The sequence below is a fragment of the Oncorhynchus nerka genome, unplaced genomic scaffold (assembly GCF_034236695.1).
Source record: "Oncorhynchus nerka isolate Pitt River unplaced genomic scaffold, Oner_Uvic_2.0 unplaced_scaffold_1076, whole genome shotgun sequence".
Classification (NCBI taxonomy): domain Eukaryota; kingdom Metazoa; phylum Chordata; class Actinopteri; order Salmoniformes; family Salmonidae; genus Oncorhynchus; species Oncorhynchus nerka.
In genome coordinates, this window is record NW_027040236.1 from 1 (window position 1) to 23,071 (window position 23,071).

At 45.0% G+C, this 23,071-nt stretch overlaps 1 protein-coding gene across 1 annotated transcript in view; it reads right to left on the bottom strand.

Moving 5' to 3' along the window:
- Positions 1 to 11,635: 11,635 nt before the first annotated feature.
- The window catches only part of LOC135570142 (unconventional myosin-XV-like), a gene marked incomplete at its 3' end in the record, with an annotated part of 178,975 nt that continues 167,539 nt past the window's right edge, over positions 11,636 to 23,071 (bottom strand). Inside the window, exons 16-23 of the mRNA XM_065016219.1 lie at positions 21,132 to 21,209; positions 18,092 to 18,246; positions 15,725 to 15,770; positions 13,806 to 13,930; positions 12,755 to 12,872; positions 11,982 to 12,042; positions 11,902 to 11,921; positions 11,636 to 11,811 (exon numbers count right to left, since the gene is read on the bottom strand). Of these exons, the coding sequence (XP_064872291.1) occupies positions 11,636 to 11,811; positions 11,902 to 11,921; positions 11,982 to 12,042; positions 12,755 to 12,872; positions 13,806 to 13,930; positions 15,725 to 15,770; positions 18,092 to 18,246; positions 21,132 to 21,209 (779 nt within the window). The remainder of the gene's footprint in view (positions 11,812 to 11,901; positions 11,922 to 11,981; positions 12,043 to 12,754; positions 12,873 to 13,805; positions 13,931 to 15,724; positions 15,771 to 18,091; positions 18,247 to 21,131; positions 21,210 to 23,071) is intronic.

Genomic DNA, 23,071 nt, shown 5'->3' on the forward strand with positions numbered 1-23,071 from the left:
TGTCTGGTAACTGTAGTGAGGGTGGTTGTGGGTTCTTTACCCTGTCTGGTAACTGTAGTGAGGGTGGTTGTGTAGGTTATATACCCTGTCTGGTAACTGTAGTAAGGGTGGTTGTAGGTTCTATACCCTGTCTGGTATCTGTAGTGAGGGTGGTTGTGGGTTCTATACCCTGTCTGGTAACTGTAGTGAGGGTGGTTGTAGGTTCTATACCTGTCTGGTAACTGTTGAGGGTGGTTGTGGGTTCTATACACCTGTCTGGTAACTGTAGTAAGGGTGGTTGTAGGTTATATACCCTGTCTGGTATCTGTAGTGAGGGTGGTTGTAGGTTCTATACCCTGTCTGGTAACTGTAGTGAGGGTGGTTGTGGTTCTATACCCTGTCTGGTATCTGTAGTGAGGGTGGTTGTGGGTTCTATACCCTGTCTGGTAACTGTAGTGAGGGTGGTTGTGGGTTCTATACCCTGTCTGGTATCTGTAGTGAGGGTGGTTGTAGGTTCTATACCCTGTCTGGTAACTGTAGTGAGGGTGGTTGTGGGTTCTTTACCCTGTCTGGTAACTGTAGTGGAGGGTGGTTGTGGGTTCTTTACCTGTCTGGTAACTGTAGTGAGGGTGGTTGTAGGTTATTTACCCTGTCTGGTAACTGTAGTAAGGGTGGTTGTAGGTTCTATACCCTGTCTGGTAACTGTAGTGAGGGTGGTTGTGGGTTCTATACCCTGTCTGGTAACTGTAGTGAGGGTGGTTGTAGGTTCTATACCCTGTCTGGTAACTGTAGTAAGGGTGGTTGTAGGTTCTATACCCTGTCTGGTATCTGTAGTGAGGGTGGTTGTGGGTTCTATACCCTGTCTGTCTGGTAGGTGGTTGTGGGTTCTATACCTGTCTGTAAGTGAGGGTGGTTGTAGGTTCTATACCCTGTCTGGTAACTGTAGTGAGGGTGGTTGTGGGTTCTATACCCTGTCTGGTAACTGTAGTGAGGGTGGTTGTAGGTTCTATACCCTGTCTGGTAACTGTAGTGAGTAGGTGGTTGTAGGTTCTATACCCTGTCTGGTAACTGTAGTGAGGGTGGTTGTTGTGGTTCTATACCCTGTCTGGTATCTGTAGTGAGGGTGGTTGTGGGTTCTATACCCTGTCTGGTAACTGTAGTGAGGGTGGTTGTGGGTTCTTACTCTGTCTGGTAACTGTAGTGAGGGTGGTTGTAGGTTCTATACCCTGTCTGGTAACTGTAGTGAGGGTGGTTGTAGGTTCTATACCCTGTCTGGTAACTGTAGTGAGGGTGGTTGTGGGTTCTTTACCCTGTCTGGTAACTGTAGTGAGGGTGGTTGTAGGTTATATACCCTGTCTGGTAACTGTAGTGAGGGTGGTTGTAGGTTCTATACCCTGTCTGGTAACTGTAGTGAGGGGGTGGTTGTGGGTTCTATACCCTGTCTGGTAACTGTAGTGAGGGTGGTTGTGGGTTCTATACTCTGTCTGGTAACTGTAGTAAGGGTGGTTGTAGGTTCTATACCCTGTCTGGTAACTGTAGTGAGGGTGGTGTAGGTTCTATACCCTGTCTGGTAACTGTAGTGAGGGTGGTTGTGGGTTCTATACCCTGTCTGGTAACTGTAGTGAGGGTGGTTGTAGGTTCTATACCCTGTCTGGTAACTGTAGTGAGGGTGGTTGTAGGTTCTATACCCTGTCTGGTAACTGTAGTAAGGGTGGTTGTAGGTTCTATACCCTGTCTGGTATCTGTAGTGAGGGTGGTTGTGGGTTCTATACCTGTCTGGTAACTGTAGTGAGGGTGGTTGTAGGTTCTATACCCTGTCTGGTAACTGTAGTGAGGGTGGTTGTGGGTTCTATACCCTGTCTGGTAACTGTAGTGAGGGTGGTTGTGGGTTCTTACCCTGTCTGGTAACTGTAGTGAGGGTGGTTGTAGGTTCTAGGGTACCCTGTCTGGTAACTGTAGTGAGGGGGTGGTTGTGGGTTCTTTACCCTGTCTGGTATCTGTAGTGAGGGTGGTTTGGGTTCTTTACCCTGTCTGGTAACTGTAGTGAGGGTGGTTGTAGGTTATATACCCTGTCTGGTAACTGTAGTGAGGGTGGTTGTAGGTTCTATACCCTGTCTGGTAACTGTAGTAGGGTGAGGTGGTGGTTGTGGGTTCTTTACTACCCTGTCTGGTAACTGTAGTGAGGGTGGTTGTAGGTTCTATACCCTGTCTGGTATCTGTAGTGAGGGTGGTTGTAGGTTCTATACCCTGTCTGGTAACTGTAGTGAGGGTGGTTGTAGGTTCTATACCCTGTCTGGTATCTGTAGTGAGGGTGGTTGTGGGTTCTATACCCTGTCTGGTAACTGTAGTGAGGGTGGTTGTAGGTTCTATACCCTGTCTGGTATCTGTAGTGAGGGTGGTTGTAGGTTCTATACCCTGTCTGGTAACTGTAGTGAGGGTGGTTGTGGGTTCTATACCCTGTCTGGTATCTGTAGTGAGGGTGGTTGTGGGTTCTAAAGTCTGTCTGGTAACTGTAGTGAGGGTGGTTGTAGGTTATATACCCTGTCTGGTAACTGTAGTAAGGGTGGTTGTAGGTTCTATACCCTGTCTGGTAACTGTAGGGTGGTTGTGACTCTGTCTGGTAACTGGTGGTTGTAGGTTCTATACCCTGTCTGGTAACTGTAGTGAGGGTGGTTGTAGGTTTTACCCTGTCTGGTAACTGTAGTGAGGGTGGTTGTAGGTTCTATACCCTGTCTGGTATCTGTAGTGAGGGTGGTTGTGGGTTCTATACCCTGTCTGGTAACTGTAGTGAGGGTGGTTGTAGGTTCTATACCCTGTCTGGTAACTGTAGTGAGGGTGGTTGTAGGTTCTATACCCTGTCTGGTAACTGTAGTGAGGGTGGTTGTGGGTTCTTTACCCTGTCTGGTAACTGTAGTGAGGGTGGTTGTAGGTTCTATACCCTGTCTGGTATCTGTAGTGAGGGTGGTTGTGGGTTCTATACCCTGTCTGGTAACTGTAGTGAGGGTGGTTGTAGGTTCTATACCCTGTCTGGTAACTGTAGTGAGGGTGGTTGTAGGTTCTATACCCTGTCTGGTATCTGTAGTGAGGGTGGTTGTAGGTTCTATACCCTGTCTGGTAACTGTAGTGAGGGTGGTTGTGTCTGGTTCTTTACCCTGTCTGGTAACTGTAGTGAGGGTGGTTGTAGGTTCTATACCCTGTCTGGTAACTGTAGTGAGGGTGGTTGTGGGTTCTATACCCTGTCTGGTAACTGTAGTGAGGGTGGTTGTAGGTTCTATACCCTGTCTGGTAACTGTAGTGAGGGTGGTTGTAGGTTCTATACCCTGTCTGGTAACTGTAGTGAGGGTGGTTGTGGGTTCTATATTGTAGGTTCTATACCCTGTCTGGTAACTGTAGTGAGGGTGGTTGTAGGTTCTATACCCTGTCTGGTATCTGTAGTGAGGGTGGTTGTAGGTTCTATACCCTGTCTGGTAACTGTAGTGAGGGTGGTTGTAGGTTCTATACCCTGTCTGGTAACTGTAGTGAGGGTGGTTGTGGGTTCTATACCCTGTCTGGTAACTGTAGTGAGGGTGGTTGTAGGTTATATACCTGTCTGGTAACTGTAGTGAGGGTGGTTGTAGGTTCTATACCCTGTCTGGTAACTGTAGTGAGGGTGGTTGTAGGTTCTATACCCTGTCTGGTAATCTGTAGTGAGGGTGGTTACCCTGTCTGGGTTACTGTAGTGACCCTGTCTGGTAACTGTAGTAAGGGTGGTTGTAGGTTCTATACCCTGTCTGGTAACTGTAGTGAGGGTGGTTGTGGGTTCTTTACCCTGTCTGGTAACTGTAGTGAGGGTGGTTGTAGGTTATATACCCTGTCTGGTATCTGTAGTGAGGGTGGTTTGGGTTCTATACCCTGTCTGGTAACTGTAGTAAGGGTGGTTGTAGGTTCTATACCCTGTCTGGTGTCTGTAGTGAGGGTGGTTGTGGGTTCTATACCCTGTCTGGTAACTGTAGTGAGGGTGGTTGTAGGTTCTATAGCCTGTCTGGTAACTGTTGAGGGTGGTTGTGGGTTCTATACCCTGTCTGGTAACTGTAGTAAGGGTTGTTGTAGGTTATATACCCTGTCTGGTATCTGTAGTGAGGGTGGATTGTAGGTTCTATACCCTGTCTGGTAACTGTAGTGAGGGTGGTTGTGGTTCTTTACCCTGTCTGGTATCTGTAGTGAGGGTGGTTGTGGGTTCTAAAGCTGTCTGGTAACTGTGTGAGGGTGGTTGTGGGTTATATACCCTGTCTGGTAACTGTAGTGAGGGTGGTTGTAGGTTCTATACCCTGTCTGGTAACTGTAGTGAGGGTGGTTGTAGGTTCTATACCCTGTCTGGTATCTGTAGTGAGGGTGGCAACTTGAGGGTGGTTCTTTACCTGTCTGGTAACTGTAGTGAGGGTGGTTGTAGGTTATATACCCTGTCTGGTAACTGTAGTAAGGGTGGTTGTAGGTTCTATACCCTGTCTGGTATCTGTAGTGAGGGTGGTTGTAGGTTCTATACCCTGTCTGGTAACTGTAGTGAGGGTGGTTGTAGGTTATATACCCTGTCTGGTAACTGTAGTGAGGGTGGTTGTAGGTTCTATACCCTGTCTGGTATCTGTAGTGAGGGTGGTTGTGGGTTCTATACCCTGTCTGGTAACTGTAGGTGGTTGTAGGTTCTATACCCTGTCTGGTATCTGTAGTGAGGGTGGTTGTAGGTTCTATACCCTGTCTGGTAACTGTAGTGAGGGTGGTTGTAGGTTCTATACCCTGTCTGGTAACTGTAGTGAGGGTGGTTGTGGGTTCTATACCCTGTCTGGTAACTGTAGTGAGGGTGGTTGTGGGTTTTATACCCTGTCTGGTTCTATACCCTGTCTGGTAACTGTAGTGAGGGTGGTTGTGGGTTCTATACCCTGTCTGGTAACTGTAGTGAGGGTGGTTGTGGGTTCTATACCCTGTCTGGTAACTGTAGTGAGGGTGGTTGTGGGTTCTATACCCTGTCTGGTATCTGTAGTGAGGGTGGTTGTGGGTTCTATACCCTGTCTGGTAACTGTAGTGAGGGTGGTTGTGGGTTCTTTACCTGTCTGGTAACTGTAGTGAGGGTGGTTGTAGGTTATATACCCTGTCTGGTATCTGTAGTGAGGGTGGTTGTAGGTTCTATACCCTGTCTGGTAACTGTAGTGAGGGTGGTTGTGGGTTCTTTACCCTGTCTGGTAACTGTAGTGAGGGTGGTTGTGGGTTCTATACCCTGTCTGGTAACTGTAGTGAGGGTGGTTGTAGGTTCTATACCCTGTCTGGTAACTGTAGTAAGGGTGGTTGTAGGTTCTATACCCTGTCTGGTAACTGTAGTGAGGGTGGTTGTGGGTTCTATACCTGTCTGTCTGGTAACTGTAGTGAGGGTGGTTGTGGGTTCTATACCCTGTCTGGTAACTGTAGTAAGGGTGGTTGTAGGTTCTATACCCTGTCTGGTAACTGTAGTGAGGGTGGTTGTAGGTTCTATACCCTGTCTGGTAACTGTAGTGAGGGTGGTTGTAGGTTCTATACCCTGTCTGGTAGGGTGGTTGTGGGTTCTGTAGTGAGGGTGGTTGTACCCCTGTCTGGTTCTATACCCTGTCTGGTAACTGTAGTGAGGGTGGTTGTAGGTTCTTTACCCTGTCTGGTAACTGTAGTGAGGGTGGTTGTGGGTTCTATACCCTGTCTGGTATCTGTAGTGAGGGTGGTTGTGGGTTCTTTACTCTGTCTGGTAACTGTAGTGAGGGTGGTTGTAGGTTATATACCCTGTCTGGTAACTGTAGTGAGGGTGGTTGTAGGTTCTATACCCTGTCTGGTAACTGTAGTAAGGGTGGTTGTAGGTTCTATACCTGTCTGGTATCTGTAGTGAGGGTGGTTGTGGGTTCTATACCCTGTCTGGTAACTGTAGTGAGGGTGGTTGTGGGTTCTTTACCTCTGTCTGGTAACTGTAGTGAGGGTGGTTGTAGGTTCTATACCCTGTCTGGTAACTGTAGTGAGGGTGGTTGTAGGTTCTATACCCTGTCTGGTAACTGTTGCAGGGGTGGTTGTGGGTTCTATCCCCTGTCTGGTAACTGTAGTAAGGGTTGTTGTAGGTTATATACCTTGTCTGGTATCTGTAGCGAGGGTTGATTGTAGGTTCTATACCCTGTCTGGTAACTGTAGTGAGGGTGGTTGTGTGTTCTATACCCTGTCTGGTATCTGTAGTGAGGGTGGTTGTAGGTTCTATACCCTGTCTGGTAACTGTAGTGAGGGTGGTTGTAGGTTCTATACCCTGTCTGGTAACTGTAGTGAGGGTGGTTTGGGTTCTATACCCTGTCTGGTAACTGTAGTGAGGGTGGTTGTGGGTTCTTTACCCTGTCTGGTATCTGTAGTGAGGGTGGTTGTAGGTTCTATACCCTGTCTTAACTTTACCCTGTCTGGTAACTGTAGGGTGGTTGTGAGGGTGGTGAGGGTGGTTGTGGTTCTTTACCCTGTCTGGTAACTGTAGTGAGGGTGGTTGTGGGGTTGTCTGGTAACCCTGTCTACCCTGTCTGGTAACTGTAGTAAGGGTGGTTGTGGGTTCTTTACCCTGTCTGGTTAACTGTCTGTAACTGTAGTGAGGGTGGTTGTAGGGTCTGGTAACTGTAGTGAGGGTGGTTGTAGGTTCTTTACCCTGTCTGGTAACTGTAGTGAGGGTTCTATACCCTGTCTGGTAACTGTAGTGAGGGTGGTAGGTTCTATACCCTGTCTGGTAACTGTAGTGAGGGTGGTTGTAGGTTCTATACCCTGTCTGGTAACTGTAGTGAGGGTGGTTGTAGGTTCTATACCCTGTCTGGTAACTGTAGTGAGGGTGGTTGTAGGTTCTATACCCTGTCTGGTAACTGTAGTGAGGGTGGTTGTGAGGGTGGTTCTAGGTTACCCTGTCTGGTAACTGTAGTGAGGGTGGTTGTAGGTTCTATACCCTGTCTGGTAACTGTTGCAGTTGTGGGTTCTATCCCCTGTCTGGTAACTGTAGTAAGGGTTGTTGTAGGTTATATACCTTGTCTGGTATCTGTAGCGAGGGTTGATTGTGGGTTCTATACCCTGTCTGGTAACTGTAGTGAGGGTGGTTGTAGGTTCTTACCCTGTCTGGTATCTGTAGTGAGGGTGGTTGTGGGTCTTTACCCTGTCTGGTAACTGTAGTGAGGGTGGTTCTTTACCCTGTCTGGTTCTTTGTTCTTTACCCTGTCTGGTAACTGTAGTGAGGGTGGTTGTGGTTCTTTACTGTCCTGTCTGGTAACTGTAGTGAGGGGTGGTTGTGGGTTCTATACCCTGTCTGGTAACTGTAGTGAGGGTGGTTGTGGGTTCTTTACTCTGTCTGGTAACTGTAGTGAGGGTGGTTGTAGGTTATATACCCTGTCTGGTAACTGTAGTAAGGGTGGTTTGTACCCTGGTTGTAGTATATACCCTGTTGTAAGAGGGTGGTTGTAGGTTCTATACCCTGTCTGGTATCTGTAGTGAGGGTGGTTGTAGGTTCTATACCCTGTCTGGTAACTGTAGTGAGGGTGGTTGTGAGGGTGGGTTCTTTACCCTGTCTGGTAACTGTAGTGAGGGTGGTTGTAGGTTCTATACCCCCTGTCTGGTACTCTGTCTGTAGTGAGGGTGGTTTGGGTTCTATACCCTGTCTGGTAACTGTAGTAAGGGTGGTTGTAGGTTCTATACCCTGTCTGGTAACTGTAGTGAGGGTTGTTGTAGGTTCTATACCCTGTCTGGTATCTGTAGTGAGGGTGGTTGTAGGTTCTTACCCTGTCTGGTAACTGTAGTGAGGGTGGTTGTAGGTTCTTTACTCTGTCTGGTAACTGTAGTGAGGGTGGTTGTAGGTTCTATACCCTGTCTGGTAACTGTAGTGAGGGTGGTTGTAGGTTCTATACCCTGTCTGGTAACTGTAGTGAGGGTGGTTGTGGGTTCTATACCCTGTCTGGTAACTGTAGTAAGGTCTGGTAACTGTAGTGAGGGTGGTTGTGGGTTCTTTACCCTGTCTGGTAACTGTAGTGAGGGTGGTTGTTGGTTCTTTACCTGTCTGGTAACTGTAGTGAGGGTGGTTGTGGGTTCTTTACTCTGTCTGGTAACTGTTGCAGGGTGGTTGTGGGTTCTATACCCTGTCTGGTAACTGTAGTGAGGTGTGGTTGTAGGTTATATACCCTGTCTGGTAACTGTAGTAAGGGTGGTTGTAGGTTCTATACCCTGTCTGGTAACTGTAGTGAGGGTGGTTGTGGGTTCTATACCCTGTCTGGTAACTGTAGTGAGGGTGGTTGTAGGTTGTAGGTTCTATACCCTGTCTGGTAACTGTAGTGAGGGTGGTTGTGGGTTCTTTACTCTTCTGAGTGAGGGTGGTTGTGGTTCTATACCCTGTCTGGTAACTGGTCAGGTGAGGGTCTTTATCTGGTTGTAGGTTTATATACCCTGTCTGGTAACTGTAGTGAGGGTGGTTGTAGGTTCTATACCCTGTCTGGTATCTGTAGTGAGGGTGGTTGTGGGTTCTATACCCTGTCTGGTAACTGTAGTGAGGGTGGTTGTAGGTTCTATACCCTGTCTGGTATCTGTAGTGAGGGTGGTTGTGGGTTCTATACCCTGTCTGGTAACTGTAGTGAGGGTGGTTGTGGGTTCTTTACTCTGTCTGGTAACTGTAGTAAAGGTGGTTGTAGGTTCTATACCCTGTCTGGTATCTGTAGTGAGGGTGGTTGTGGGTTCTATACCCTGTCTGGTAACTGTAGTGAGGGTGGTTGTGGGTTCTTTACTCTGTCTGGTAACTGTAGTGAGGGTGGTTGTAGGTTATATACCCTGTCTGGTAACTGTAGTAAGGGTGGTTGTAGGTTCTATACCCTGTCTGGTAACTGTAGTGAGGGTGGTTGTGGGTTCTTTACTCTGTCTGGTAACTGTAGTGAGGGTGGTTGTAGGTTATATACCCTGTCTGGTAACTGTAGTGAGGGTGGTTGTAGGTTATATACCCTGTCTGGTAACTGTAGTAAGGGTGGTTGTAGGTTCTATACCCTGTCTGGTATCTGTAGTGAGGGTGGTTGTGGGTTCTATACCCTGTCTGGTAACTGTAGTGAGGGTGGTTGTAGGTTCTATACCCTGTCTGGTATCTGTAGTGAGGGTGGTTGTGGGTTCTATACCCTGTCTGGTAACTGTAGTAAGGGTGGTTGTAGGTTCTATACCCTGTCTGGTATCTGTAGTGAGGGTGGTTGTGGGTTCTATACCCTGTCTGGTAACTGTAGTGAGGGTGGTTGTAGGTTCTATAGCCTGTCTGGTAACTGTTGCAGGGGTGGTTGTGGGTTCTATACCCTGTCTGGTAACTGTAGTAAGGGTTGTTGTAGGTTATATACCTTGTCTGGTATCTGTAGCGAGGGTTGATTGTAGGTTCTATACCCTGTCTGGTAACTGTAGTGAGGGTGGTTGTGTGTTCTATACCCTGTCTGGTATCTGTAGTGAGGGTGGTTGTGGGTTCTAAAGCTGTCTGGTAACTGTAGTGAGGGTGGTTGTAGGTTATATACCCTGTCTGGTAACTGTAGTAAGGGTGGTTGTAGGTTCTATACCCTGTCTGGTATCTGTAGTGATGGTGGTTGTGGGTTCTATACCCTGTCTGGTAACTGTAGTGAGTGTGGTTGTGGGTTCTTTACTCTGTCTGGTAACTGTAGTGAGGGTGGTTGTAGGTTATATACCCTGTCTGGTAACTGTAGTGAGGGTGGTTGTAGGTTATACACCCTGTCTGGTAACTGTAGTAAGGGTGGTTGTAGGTTCTATACCCTGTCTGGTATCTGTAGTGAGGGTGGTTGTAGGTTATATACCCTGTCTGGTAACTGTAGTGAGGGTGGTTGTAGGTTATACACCTTGTCTGGTAACTGTAGTAAGGGTGGTTGTAGGTTCTATACCCTGTCTGGTATCTGTAGTGAGGGTGGTTGTGGGTTCTATACCCTGTCTGGTAACTGTAGTGAGGGTGGTTGTAGGTTATATACCCTGTCTGGTAACTGTAGTGAGGGTGGTTGTGGGTTCTAAAGCTGTCTGGTAACTGTAGTGAGGGTGGTTGTGGGTTCTTTACTCTGTCTGGTAACTGTAGTGAGGGTGGTTGTAGGTTCTATACCCTGTCTGGTAACTGTAGTAAGGGTGGTTGTAGGTTCTATACCCTGTCTGGTAACTGTTGCAGGGGTGGTTGTGGGTTCTATACCCTGTCTGGTAACTGTAGTAAGGGTTGTTGTAGGTTATATACCTTTGTCTGGTATCTGTAGCGAGGGTTGATTGTAGGTTCTTTACCCTGTCTGGTATCTGTATTGAGGGTGGTTGTTCTTTACCCTGTCTGGTAACTGTAGTGAGGGTGGTTGTGGGTTCTTTACCCTGTCTGGTATCTGTAGTGAGGGTGGTTGTTCTTTACCCTGTCTGGTAACTGTAGTGAGGGTGGTTGTTGGTTCTTTACCCTGTCTGGTAACTGTAGCGAGGGTGGTTGTGGGTTCTTTACTCTGTCTGATAACTGTTGCAGGGGTGGTTGTGGGTTCTATACCCTGTCTGGTAACTGTAGTGAGTGTGGTTGTGGGTTCTTTACTCTGTCTGGTAACTGTAGTGAGGGTGGTTCTCTCTCCAGGTTATATACCCTGTCTGGTAACTGTAGTAAGGGTGGTTGTAGGTTCTATACCCTGTCTGGTATCTGTAGTGAGGGTGGTTGTGGGTTCTATACCATGTCTGGTAACTGTAGTGAGGGTGGTTGTGGGTTCTTTACTCTGTCTGGTAACTGTAGTGAGGGTGGTTGTGGGTTCTATACCCTGTCTGGTAACTGTAGTAAGGGTGGTTGTAGGTTATATACCTTGTCTGGTATCTGTAGCGAGGGTTGATTGTAGGTTCTATACCCTGTCTGGTAACTGTAGTGAGGGTGGTTGTGTGTTCTATACCCTGTCTGGTATCTGTAGTGAGGGTGGTTGTGGGTTCTAAAGCTGTCTGGTAACTGTAGTGAGGGTGGTTGTGGGTTCTTTACCCTGTCTGGTATCTGTAGTGAGGGTGGTTGTTCTTTACCCTGTCTGGTAACTGTAGTGAGGGTGGTTGTGGGTTCTTTACCCTGTCTGGTATCTGTAGTGAGGGTGGTTGTTCTTTACCCTGTCTGGTAACTGTAGTGAGGGTGGTTGTTGGTTCTTTACCCTGTCTGGTAACTGTAGCGAGGGTGGTTGTGGGTTCTTTACTCTGTCTGGTAACTGTTGCAGGGGTGGTTGTGGGTTCTATACCCTGTCTGGTAACTGTAGTGAGTGTGGTTGTGGGTTCTTTACTCTGTCTGGTAACTGTAGTGAGGGTGGTTGTAGGTTATATACCCTGTCTGGTAACTGTAGTATGGGTTGTTATATACCTTGTCTGGTATCTGTAGCGAGGGTTGATTGTAGGTTCTATACCCTGTCTGGTAACTATAGTGAGTGTGGTTGTGGGTTCTTTACTCTGTCTGGTAACTGTAGTGAGGGTAGTTGTGGGTTCTATACCCTGTCTGGTAAGTGTAATGAGGGTGGTTGTGGGTTCTAAAGCTGTCTGGTAACTGTAGTGAGGGTGGTTGTGTGTTCTTTACCCTGTCTGGTAACTGTAGCGAGGGTGGTTGTAGGTTCCCTTACCCAGGGATCAGGGTAAGAGGTCAGGGGTCAGAGGTTAGGGTCAGTACCTGGTGAGGAAGCCTCTACAGTAGGCCTGTAGTCTGATGATCTTGGTTCTGAACTCCTTGTATCGTTTCCTGACAAAGAACATGCGTGTGTATCTCTGCAGGGTGAGGGCCGCCACCTGACGAACACGCTCTCTCTTAGACTCCAACAGCTGGTACACGTCCTCCTTCAGAAACAGCTGGAACAACACACACAGAGAGAACAAGCTGGTACACGTCCTCCTTCAGAAACAGCTGGAACAACACACACAGAGAGAACAAGCTGGTACACGTTCTCCTTCAGAAACAGCTGGAACAACACACACAGAGAGAACAACCAGACATCACTGTCTACTGGACTGTAGTTTACATTGACGGACACGCTCTCTCTTAGACTCCAACAGCTGGTACACGTCCTCCTTCAGAAACAGCTGGAACAACACACACAGAGAGAACAACCAGACATCCCTGTTGGACCGTAGTTTACATTGTCACTGAAAGTACAGGAACAGGAAGCCAGGTTGAAGAGGTTCTGGTCTCTCACCCACACAACACATCCTGAATTAACATGCTCAACTTAGTAGCTACTACTTGGTAGGCCCTGGGTAGGAGGGTTAGGGGTTAGGTGTAGATGGTTACCTTAGTAACAGCTACTTGGTAGGCCCCGGGTAGGAGGGTTAGGGGTTAGGTATAGATGAATACCTTAGTCACTCCTACTTGGTAGGCCCCGGGTAGGAGGGTTAGGGGTTAGGTATAGATGGTTACCTTAGTCACTCCTACTTGGTAGGCCCTGGGTAGGAGGGTTAGGGGATAGGTGTAGATGGTTACCTTAGTAACAACTACTTGGTAGGCCCTGGGTAGGAGGGTTAGGGGTTAGGTATAGATGGTTACCTTAGTCACTCCTACTTGGTAGGCCTCGGGTAGGAGGGTTAGCGGTTAGGTATAGATGGTTACCTTAGTCACTCCTACTTGGTAGGCCCCGGGGAGGAGGGTTAGGGGTTAGGTGTAGATGAATACCTTAGTCACTCCTACTTGGTAGGCCCCGGGTAGGAGGGTTAGGGGTTAGGTATAGATGAATACCTTAGTCACTCCTACTTGGTAGGCCCTGGGTAGGAGGGTTAGGGGTTAGGTATAGATGAATACCTTAGTCACTCCTACTTGGTAGGCCCCGGGTCGGAGCGGAACCAGTTTGCTGAGCATGATGACACAGTTCTCCCCATCAGGAGCTGGAGGCTGCTTCACACCCACCAGAGACTTGTACCTGACACACACAAACACACAGGTTAGAGGAGGCTGTCCCCACCAGGGACTGATACCTGACACACACAAACACACAGGTTAGAGGAGGCTGTCCCCACCAGGGACTGATACCTGACACACACAAACACACAGGTTAGAGGAGGCTGACCTGAAGACGTTGAAGGCCAGTCTAACAGGGTGTGTTACCTCAACAGGAAGATGTTGAAGGCCAGTCTAACAGGGTGTGTTACCTAAACAGGAAGATGTTGAAGGCCAGTCTAACAGGGTGTGTTACCTCAACAGGAAGACGTTGAAGGCCAGTCTAACTGGGTGTGTTACCTCAACAGGAAGACGTTGAAGGCCAGTCTAACTGGGTGTGTTACCTCAACAGGAAGACGTTGAAGGCCAGTCTAACAGGGTGTGTTACCTCAACAGGAAGACGTTGAAGGCCAGTCTAACTGGGTGTGTTACCTCAACAGGAAGACGTTGAAGGCCAGTCTAACAGGGTGTGTTACCTCAACAGGAAGATGTTGAAGGCCAGTCTAACTGGGTGTGTTACCTCAAAAGGAAGATGTTGAAGGACAGTCTAACAGGGTGTGTTACCTCAACAGGAAGACGTTGAAGGCCAGTCTAACTGGGTGTGTTACCTCAACAGGAAGACGTTGAAGGCCAGTCTAACTGGGTGTGTTACCTCAACAGGAAGACGTTGAAGGCCAGTCTAACAGGGTGTGTTACCTCAACAGGAAGACGTTGAAGGCCAGTCTAACTGGGTGTGTTACCTCAACAGGAAGACGTTGAAGGCCAGTCTAACAGGGTGTGTTACCTCAACAGGAAGATGTTGAAGGCCAGTCTAACTGGGTGTGTTACCTCAAAAGGAAGATGTTGAAGGACAGTCTAACTGGGTGTGTTACCTCAACAGGAAGACGTTGAAGGACAGTCTAACAGGGTGTTTTACCTGAACAGGAAGATGTTGAAGGCCAGTCTAACAGGGTAACCCTCTCTACGGATCCTGATGGTCTCCAAGATACCAGAATACCTCAGCTGACTGCCGACCAGCTCCGTCTCAAACACACCTGGCTCCTACACATACAAGCAAACACACACATATCATGGCAATACCAACAATATCACTGTTAAAACCTCTCTGGGGCCAGTGGTGAAGGGCGCTGTACTGCAGCGCCAGCTGTGCCACCAGAGACTCTGGGTTCGCCGCCCAGGCTCCGTCGTAACCGGCCGCGACCGGGAGGTCCGTGGGGCGACGCACAATTGGCCCAGCGTCGTCCGGGTTAGGGAGGGTTTGGCCGGTAGGGATGCCCTTGTCTCATCGCGCACCAGCAACTCCTGTGGCGGGTCGGGCGCAGTGCACGCTAACCAAGGATGCCAGGTGCACGGTGTTTCCTCCGACACATTGGTGCGGCTGGCTTCCGGGTTGGATGAGCGCTGTGTTAAGAAACAGTGCGGCTTGGTTGGGTTGTGTATCGGAGGACGCATGACTTTCAACCTTCGTCTCTCCCGAGCCCGTACAGGAGTTGTAGCGATGAGACAAGATAGTAGCTACTAAACAATTGGATACCACAAAATTGGGGAGAAAAAGGGCTAAAATTCAAAAAACAAGAAAACCTCTCTGGGACGGTAGCGTCCCTCCTCGCCAACAGCCAGTGAAATTGCAGGGCGCCAAATAGAAAACAACAGAAATCCCATAATTACAATTCCTGAAATATACAAGTATTTTACACCATTTTAAACCAACAATACCACTATTAAACTGTGATGTGGAGACCTGCCTTCTGATGTGGAGACTACTGTTAAACTGTGATGTGGAGACCTGCCTTCTGATGTGGAGACTACTGTTAAACTGTGATGTGGAGACCTCCCTTCTGATGTAGAGACCACTGATAGGGTGTGATGTGGAGACCTACCTTCTGATGTGGAGACCTACCTTCTGATGTGGAGACCACTATTAAACTGTGATGTGGAGACCTGCCTTCTGATGTGGAGACCTACCTTCTGATGTGGAGACCACTATTAAACTGTGATGTGGATACCTGCCTTCTGATGTGGAGACCACTATTAAACTGTGATGTGGAGACCTGCCTTCTGATGTGGAGACCTACCTTCTGATGTGGAGACCTACCTTCTGATGTGGAGACCACTATTAAACTGTGATGTGGAGACCTACCTTCTGATGTGGAGACCACTGTTAAACTGTGATGTGGAGACCTACCTTCTGATGTGGAGACCACTGTTAAACTGTGATGTGGAGACCTACCTTCTGATGTGGAGACTACTGTTAAACTGTGATGTGGAGACCTACCTTCTGATGTGGAGACCACTGTTAAACTGTGATGTGGAGACCTACCTTCTGATGTGGAGACTACTGTTAAACTGTGATGTGGAGACCACTGATAAACTGTGATGTGGAGACCTGCCTTCTGATGTGGAGACCTACCTTCTGATGTGGAGACTACTGTTAAACTGTGATGTGGAGACCTACCTTCTGATGTGGAGACCACTGTTAAACTGTGATGTGGAGACCTACCTTCTGATGTGGAGACTACTGTTAAACTGTGATGTGGAGACCTGCCTTCTGATGTGGAGACCACTGTTAAACTGTGATGTGGAGACCTCCCTTCTGATGTGGAGACCTACCTTCTGATGTGGAGACCACTGTTAAACTGTGATGTGGAGACCTACCTTCTGATGTGGAGACCACTGTTAAACTGTGATGTGGAGACCTACCTTCTGATGTGGAGACCACTGTTAAACTGTGATGTGGAGACCTGCCTTCTGATGTGGAGACTACTGTTAAACTGTGATGTGGAGACCTACCTTCTGATGTGGAGACTACTGTTAAACTGTGATGTGGAGACCTACCTTCTGTCTGTTTGGCTTTATGCAACGTATAAACGATGGGTTGCACCTGTCAAGAGAAAGAGAAAGATTCAGTAACAATTCCCTCTCATCTTGTCTCACCTCTCGTCATCCCTTTAATATTAATAATAATATTAATAATAATAACACCTCTCCTCCCTTTAATATTAATAATAATAATAACACCTCTCCTCCTTTAATATTAATATTAATAATAACACCTCTCCTCCCTATTAATATTAATAATTACCTCTCCTCCCTTTAATATAATAATAATAACCACCTCTCCTCCCTTTAATATTAATAATAATAACACCTCTCCTCCTCCCTTTAATATTAATAATAATAATAACACCTCTCCTCCCTTTAATATTAATAATAATAACACCTCTCCTCCTCCCTTTAATATTAATAATAATAATAACACCTCTCCTCCCTTTAATATTAATAATACCACCTCTCCTCCCTTTAATATTAATAATAATAATAACACCTCTCCTCCTCCCTTTAATATTAATAATAATAATAACACCTCTCCTCCCTTTAATATTAATAATAATAATAACACCTCTCCTCCTCCCTTTAATATTAATAATAATAATAACACCTCTCCTCCTCCCTTTAATATTAAATAATAATAACACCTCTCCTCCCTTTAATATTAATAATAATAATAACACCTCTCCTCCCTTTAATATTAATAATAATAACCTCTCCTCCTCCCTTTAATATTAATAATAATAACACCTCTCCTCCCTTTAATATTAATAATAATAACACCTCTCCTCTCCTCCCTTTAATATTAATAATAATAATAACACCTCTCCTCCTCCCTTTAATATTAATAATAATAATAACACCTCTCCTCCTCCCTTTAATATTAATAATAATAACACCTCTCCTCCCTTTAATATTAATAATAATAATAACACCTCTCCTCCTCCCATTAATATTAATAATAATAACACCTCTCCTCCCTTTAATATTAATAATAATAATAACACCTCTCCTCCTTTAATATTTAATAATAATAACCTCTCCTCCCTTTAATAATAATAAACACCTCTCCTCCTCCCTTTAATATTAATAATAATAATAACACCTCTCCTCCCTTTAATATTAATAATAATAACACCTCTCCTCCTCCCTTTAATATTAATAATAATAAACACCTCTCCTCCCTTTAATATTAATAATAATAATAACACCTCTCCTCCCTTTAATATTAATAATAATAATAACACCTCTCCTCCTCCCTTTAATATTAATAATAATAATAACACCCCTCTCCTCCCTTTAATATTAATAATAATAATAACACCTCTCCTCCTCCCTTTAATATTAATAATAATAATAACACCTCTCCTCCTCCCTTTAATATTATTAATAATAATAACACCTCTCCTCCCTTTAATATTAATAATAATAATAACACCTCTCCTCCTCCCTTTAATATTAATAATAATAATAACACCTCTCCTCCCTTTAATATTAATAATAATAATAACACCTCTCCTCCCTTTAATATTAATAATAATAATAACACCTCTCCTCCTCCCTTTAATATTAATATAATAATAATAATAACACCTCTCCTCCTCCCTTTAATATTAATAATAATAATAACACCTCTCCTCCCTTTAATATTAATAATAATAATAACACCTCTCCTCCCTTTAATATTAATAATAATAATAACACCTCTCCTCCTCCCTTTAATATTAATAATAATAATAACACCTCTCCTCCCTTTAATATTAATAATAATAATAACACCTCTCCTCCCTTTAATATTAATAATAATAATAACACCTCTCCTCCCTTTAATATTAATAATAATAATAACACCTCTCCTCCTCCCTTTAATATTAATAATAATAATAACACCTCTCCTCCTCCCTTTAATATTAATAATAATAATAACACCTCTCCTCCTCCCTTTAATATTAATAATAATAACACCTCTCCTCCTCCCTTTAATATTAATAATAATAATAACACCTCTCCTCCTCCCTTTAATATTAATAATAATAATAACACCTCTCCTCCTCCCTTTAATATTAATAATAATAACACCTCTCCTCCCTTTAATATTATTAATAATAATAACACCTCTCCTCCTCCCTTTAATATTAATAATAATAATAACACCTCTCCTCCCTTTAATACCTCTCCTCCCTTTAATATTAATAATAATAACACCTCTCCTCCCTTTAATAATAATAATAACACCTCTCCTCCCTTTAATATTAATAATAATAACACCTCTCCTCCCTTTAATATTAATAATAACACCTCTCCTCCCTTTAATATTAATAATAATAATAATAATACCTCTCCTCCCTTTAATATTAATAATAATAATAACACCTCTCCATCTTGTCTACCAGCTCCAGAAGTGACAGGGTGAACTTGGTGGAGACGGTGGGGGGCTGGTGTCTCCGGGTCACCGTGCTGCTCTTCCTCACATGACCTCTATGCTGACCTACGACCTCCGCGTGAACCAGGAAGAGGTTGGCCACCATCTGGGGAACACACCATAGACTTAGATAGACATTGCATCATTGTATCTGCCCCATTTTGATGTCTGTGAGAGCATGGGCAGCACCATTGAGGCCATCTCCATTTAGCAGTAGTCCATTTTCTTCTTCTTCTACTACTACTATGAGTTGTTTGGAGGGTGTAGTCTGAACATGTATAAAGACCAGGCTAGTGATTTACTGCCCCCTGGAGGGTGTAGTCTGAACAGGTATAGAGACCAGGTTAGTGATTTACTGCCCCCTGGAGGGTGTAGTCTGAACAGGTATAGAGACCAGGTTAGTGAATTACCTATCCCTGGAGGTTGTTGTCTGAACAGGTATGAAGACCAGGTTAGTGAATTACTTCCCCCTGGAGGATGTTGTCTGAACAGGTATGAAGACCAGGCTAGTGATTTACTGCCCCCTGCAGTTACGGAATGTTTGCTCATTAGTATAATTCATTGACTGATCTGGAGACAGGGATAAAGCATCCCATCCCATGGCTGATCTCAGATGTCTGGGGCCAAGTTAACCTTCCCTTTCACGTAAGAAAGTCATGACCATCATGCTTTTAGGGAAATAGGTTAGTTTTGTACATGTATTAAACTGTGAGATTGAACAATTCCAGTCTCCTTTCTGAGGGGGTCCGGGGTCCTCCCCCTGATCATTTTTACGCTTCGAAAGTTTACATACACCTTAGCCAAATACATTTAAAATCAGTTTTTCACAATTCCAGACATTTAATCCTAGTAAAAATGCACTGTCTTAGGTCAGTTAGGATCACCACTTGATTTTAAGAATGAGGAAATGTCAGAATAATAGTAGAGAGAATGATTTATTTCAGCTTTTATTTCTTTCACCTCATTCCCAGTGGCTCAGAATTTTACATACACTCAATTCGTATTTGTTAGCATTGCCTTTAAATTGTTTTATTTGGGTCAAACATTTCGGGTAGCCTTCCACAAGCTTCCCACAATAAGTTGGGTGAATTTTGGGCCATTCCTCCTGACAGAGCAGGTGTAACTGAGTCAGGTTTGTAGGCCTCCTTGCTCACACACGCCTTTTCAGTTCTGCCCACATATTTTCTATGGGATTGAGGTCAGTGCTTTGTAATGGCCATTCCAATACCTTGACTTTGTTGTCCTTAAGCCATTTTGCCACAACTTTGGAAGTATGCTTGGGGTCATTGTCCTTCTGGAAAACCCATTTGCGACCAAGCTTTAACTTCCTGACTGATGTCTTGAGATATTGCTTCAATATATCCACATAATTTTCCCTCCTCATGATGCCAACTATTTTGTGAAGTGTACCAGTCCCTCCTGCAGCAAAGCACCCCCATAACATGATGCTGCCATCCCCGTGCTTCACGGTTGGGATGGTGTTCCTCGGCTTGCAAGCCTCCCCCATTTTCCTCCAAACATAACGATGGTCATTTTGGCCAAACAGTTCTATTTTTCTTTCATCAGACCAGAGGACATTTCTCCAAAAAGTACGATCTTTGTCCCCATGTGCAGTTGCAAACCGTAGTCTGGCTTTTTTATGGCGGTTTTGGAGCAGTGGCTTCTTCCTTGCTGAGCGGCCTTTCAAGGTAATGTCGATATAGGACTCATTTTACTGTGGATATAGATACTTTGTACCTGTTTCCTCCAGCATCTTCACAAGGTCCTTTGCTGTTGTTCTGGGATTGATTTGCACTTTTTGCACCAAAGTACGTTCATCTCTAGGAGACAGAACGCGTCTCCTTCCTGAGCGGTATGACAGCTGCGTGGTCCCATGGAGTTTATACTTGCGTACTATTGTTTGTACAGATGAACGTGGTACCTTCAGGTGTTTGGAAATTGCTCCCAAGGATGAACCAGACTTGTGAAGGTCTACAAATTCTTCTGAGGTCTTGGCTGATTTCTTTTGATTTTCCCATGATGTCAAGCAAAGAGGCACTCAGTGTGAAGGTAGGCCTTGAAATGCATCCACAGGTACACCTCCAATTGACTCAAATGATGTCAATTAGCCTATCAGAAGCTTCTAAAGTGTATGTAAACTTCTGACCCACTGGAATTACGATAGAGTGAATTATAAGTGAAATAACCTGTCTTTAAACAATTGTTGGAAAAATGACTTGTGTCATGCACAAAGTAGATGTCCTAACCGACTCACCAAAACTATAGTTTGTTAACAAGAAAGTTGTGGAATGGTTGAAAAAAAAGTTTTATTGACTCCACTGTATGTGGCAGGAAGCTCAGTTCTGGTGACTTTTTAAAAGGAAATTCTACTCCAGAATGAAAGAAAATAAACCCCCTCCAGAAATGTGCCAGGTAGAAATCATGTTTTTTATTAAAAATATATTGTACCATGCATCTAGCCTATGGTCAGATGTGCTGTTAGCAATAAGCATTATCACCTGCAGCCCAAATGATTTATGACTAGGTAAATAGATCAACTATTGTCTGGTTTAGTTTAATAACACCATTACATGACTAGTTCTAACCTCTAACCTCTAACCCCTAACCTCTAACCCCTAACCCCCCCTAACCCCTAACCTCTAACCTCTAACCTCTAACCTCTAACCCCTCCTACCTTGTTCTTGCTGTGGCTGAACAGATCGAGAACCTGCTGTCCAACCTGGTCGTAGTTCTAACCCCTAACCCCTAACCTCTAACCCCTAACCCCTAACCTCTAACCCCTAACCTCTAACCCCTCCTACCTTGTTCTTGCTGTGGCTGAACAGATCCAGAACCTGCTGTCCAACCTGGTCGTAGTTCTAACCCCTAACCCCTAACCCCTAACCTCTAACCCCTAACCTCTAACCCCTAACCCCTAACCTCTAACCCCTAACCCCTAACCTCTAACCCCTAACCTCTAACCCCTAACCCCTAACCTCTAACCCCTCCTACCTTGTTCTTGCTGTGGCTGAACAGATCCAGAACCTGCTGTCCAACCTGGTCGTAGTTCTTATCCAGAAACTTGTGAACCTACAGAGAGATGACAGAAGGTATAGAGCAGGAAGAAACCATATTATAAAGCCATCGACTGTCGGATCTGTTTTGGTCTGTCTCATTTACTGTGTTGTGTAATATGGGATGTTTTGGTCTGTCTCATTAACTGTGTTGTGTAATATGGGATGTTTTGGTCTGTCTCATTTACTGTGTTGGGTAATATGGGATGTTTTGGTCTGTCTCATTTACTGTGTTGGGTAATATGGGATGTTTTGGTCTGTCTCATTTACTGTGTTGGGTAATATGGGATGTTTTGGTCTGTCTCATTTACTGTGTTGTGTAATATGGGATGTTTTGGTCTGTCTCATTTACTGTGTTGTGTAATATGGGATGTTTTGGTCTGTCTCATTTACTGTGTTGGGTAATATGGGATGTTTTGGTCTGTCTCATTTACTGTGTTGGGTAATATGGGATGTTTTGGTCTGTCTCATTTACTGTGTTGGGTAATATGGGATGTTTTGGTCTGTCTCATTTACTGTGTTGGGTAATATGGGATGTTTTGGTCTGTCTCATTTACTGTGTTGGGTAATATGGGATGTATTGGTCTGTCTCATTTACTGTGTTGGGTAATATGGGATGTTTTGGTCTGTCTCATTTACTGTGTTGGGTAATATGGGATGTTTTGGTCTGTCTCATTTACTGTGTTGGGTAATATGGGATGTTTATATACTATATGTTAAAACAATAATTCATTAATTAATAAAACATGTTAGTCATTTAACAGACGTTCTTATCCAGAGGCTTAGTTAGTGCATTCCTCTGAAGATAGCTAGGTGGGACAACCACGTACAGTATCATAGTCAGTCCATTTTTCCTCAGTAAAGTAGCTATCATCAGAGTCAGTGCTAGTAAGGAGGAGAACTCTGAGTGTTAGTTCACCATGCTAGTAAGGAGGAGTGTTAGTTCACCATGCTAGTAAGGAGGAGTGTTAGTTCACCATGCTAGTAAGGAGGAGTGTTAGTTCACCATGCTACTAAGGAGGAGTGTTAGTTCACCATGCTGGTAAGGAGGAGTGTTAGTTCACCATGCTAGTAAGGAGGAGTGTTAGTTCACCATGCTGGTAAGGAGGAGTGTTAGTTCCCCATGCTAGTAAGGAGGAGTGTTAGTTCACCATGCTAGTAAGGAGGAGTGTTAGTTCACCATGCTAGTAAGGAGGAGTGTTAGTTCACCATGCTAGTAAGGAGGAGTGTTAGTTCACCATGCTAGTAAGGAGGAGTGTTAGTTCACCATGCTAGTAAGGAGGAGTGTTAGTTCACCATGCTAGTAAGGAGGAGTGTTAGTTCACCATGCTAGTAAGGAGGAGTGTTAGTTCACCATGCTAGTAAGGAGGAGTGTTAGTTCACCATGCTAGTAAGGAGGAGTGAGTAAGGAGGAGTGTTAGTTCACCATGCTAGTAAGGAGGAGTGTTAGTTCACCATGCTAGTAAGGAGGAGTGTTAGTTCACCATGCTAGTAAGGAGGAGGAGTGTTAGTTCACCATGCTAGTAAGGAGGAGTGTTAGTTCACCATGCTAGTAAGGAGGAGTGTTAGTTCACCATGCTAGTAATGAGGAGTGTTAGTTCACCATGCTAGTAAGGAGGAGTGTTAGTTCACCATGCTAGTAAGGAGGAGTGTTAGTTCACCATGCTAGTAAGGAGGAGAACTCTGAGTGTTAGTTCACCATGCTAGTAAGGAGGAGAACTCTGAGTGTTAGTTCACCATGCTAGTAAGGAGGAGAACTCTGAGTGTTAGTTCACCATGCTAGTAAGGAGGAGTGTTAGTTCACCATGCTAGTAAGGAGGAGTGTTAGTTCACCATGCTAGTAAGGAGGAGAACTCTGAGTGTTAGTTCACCATGCTA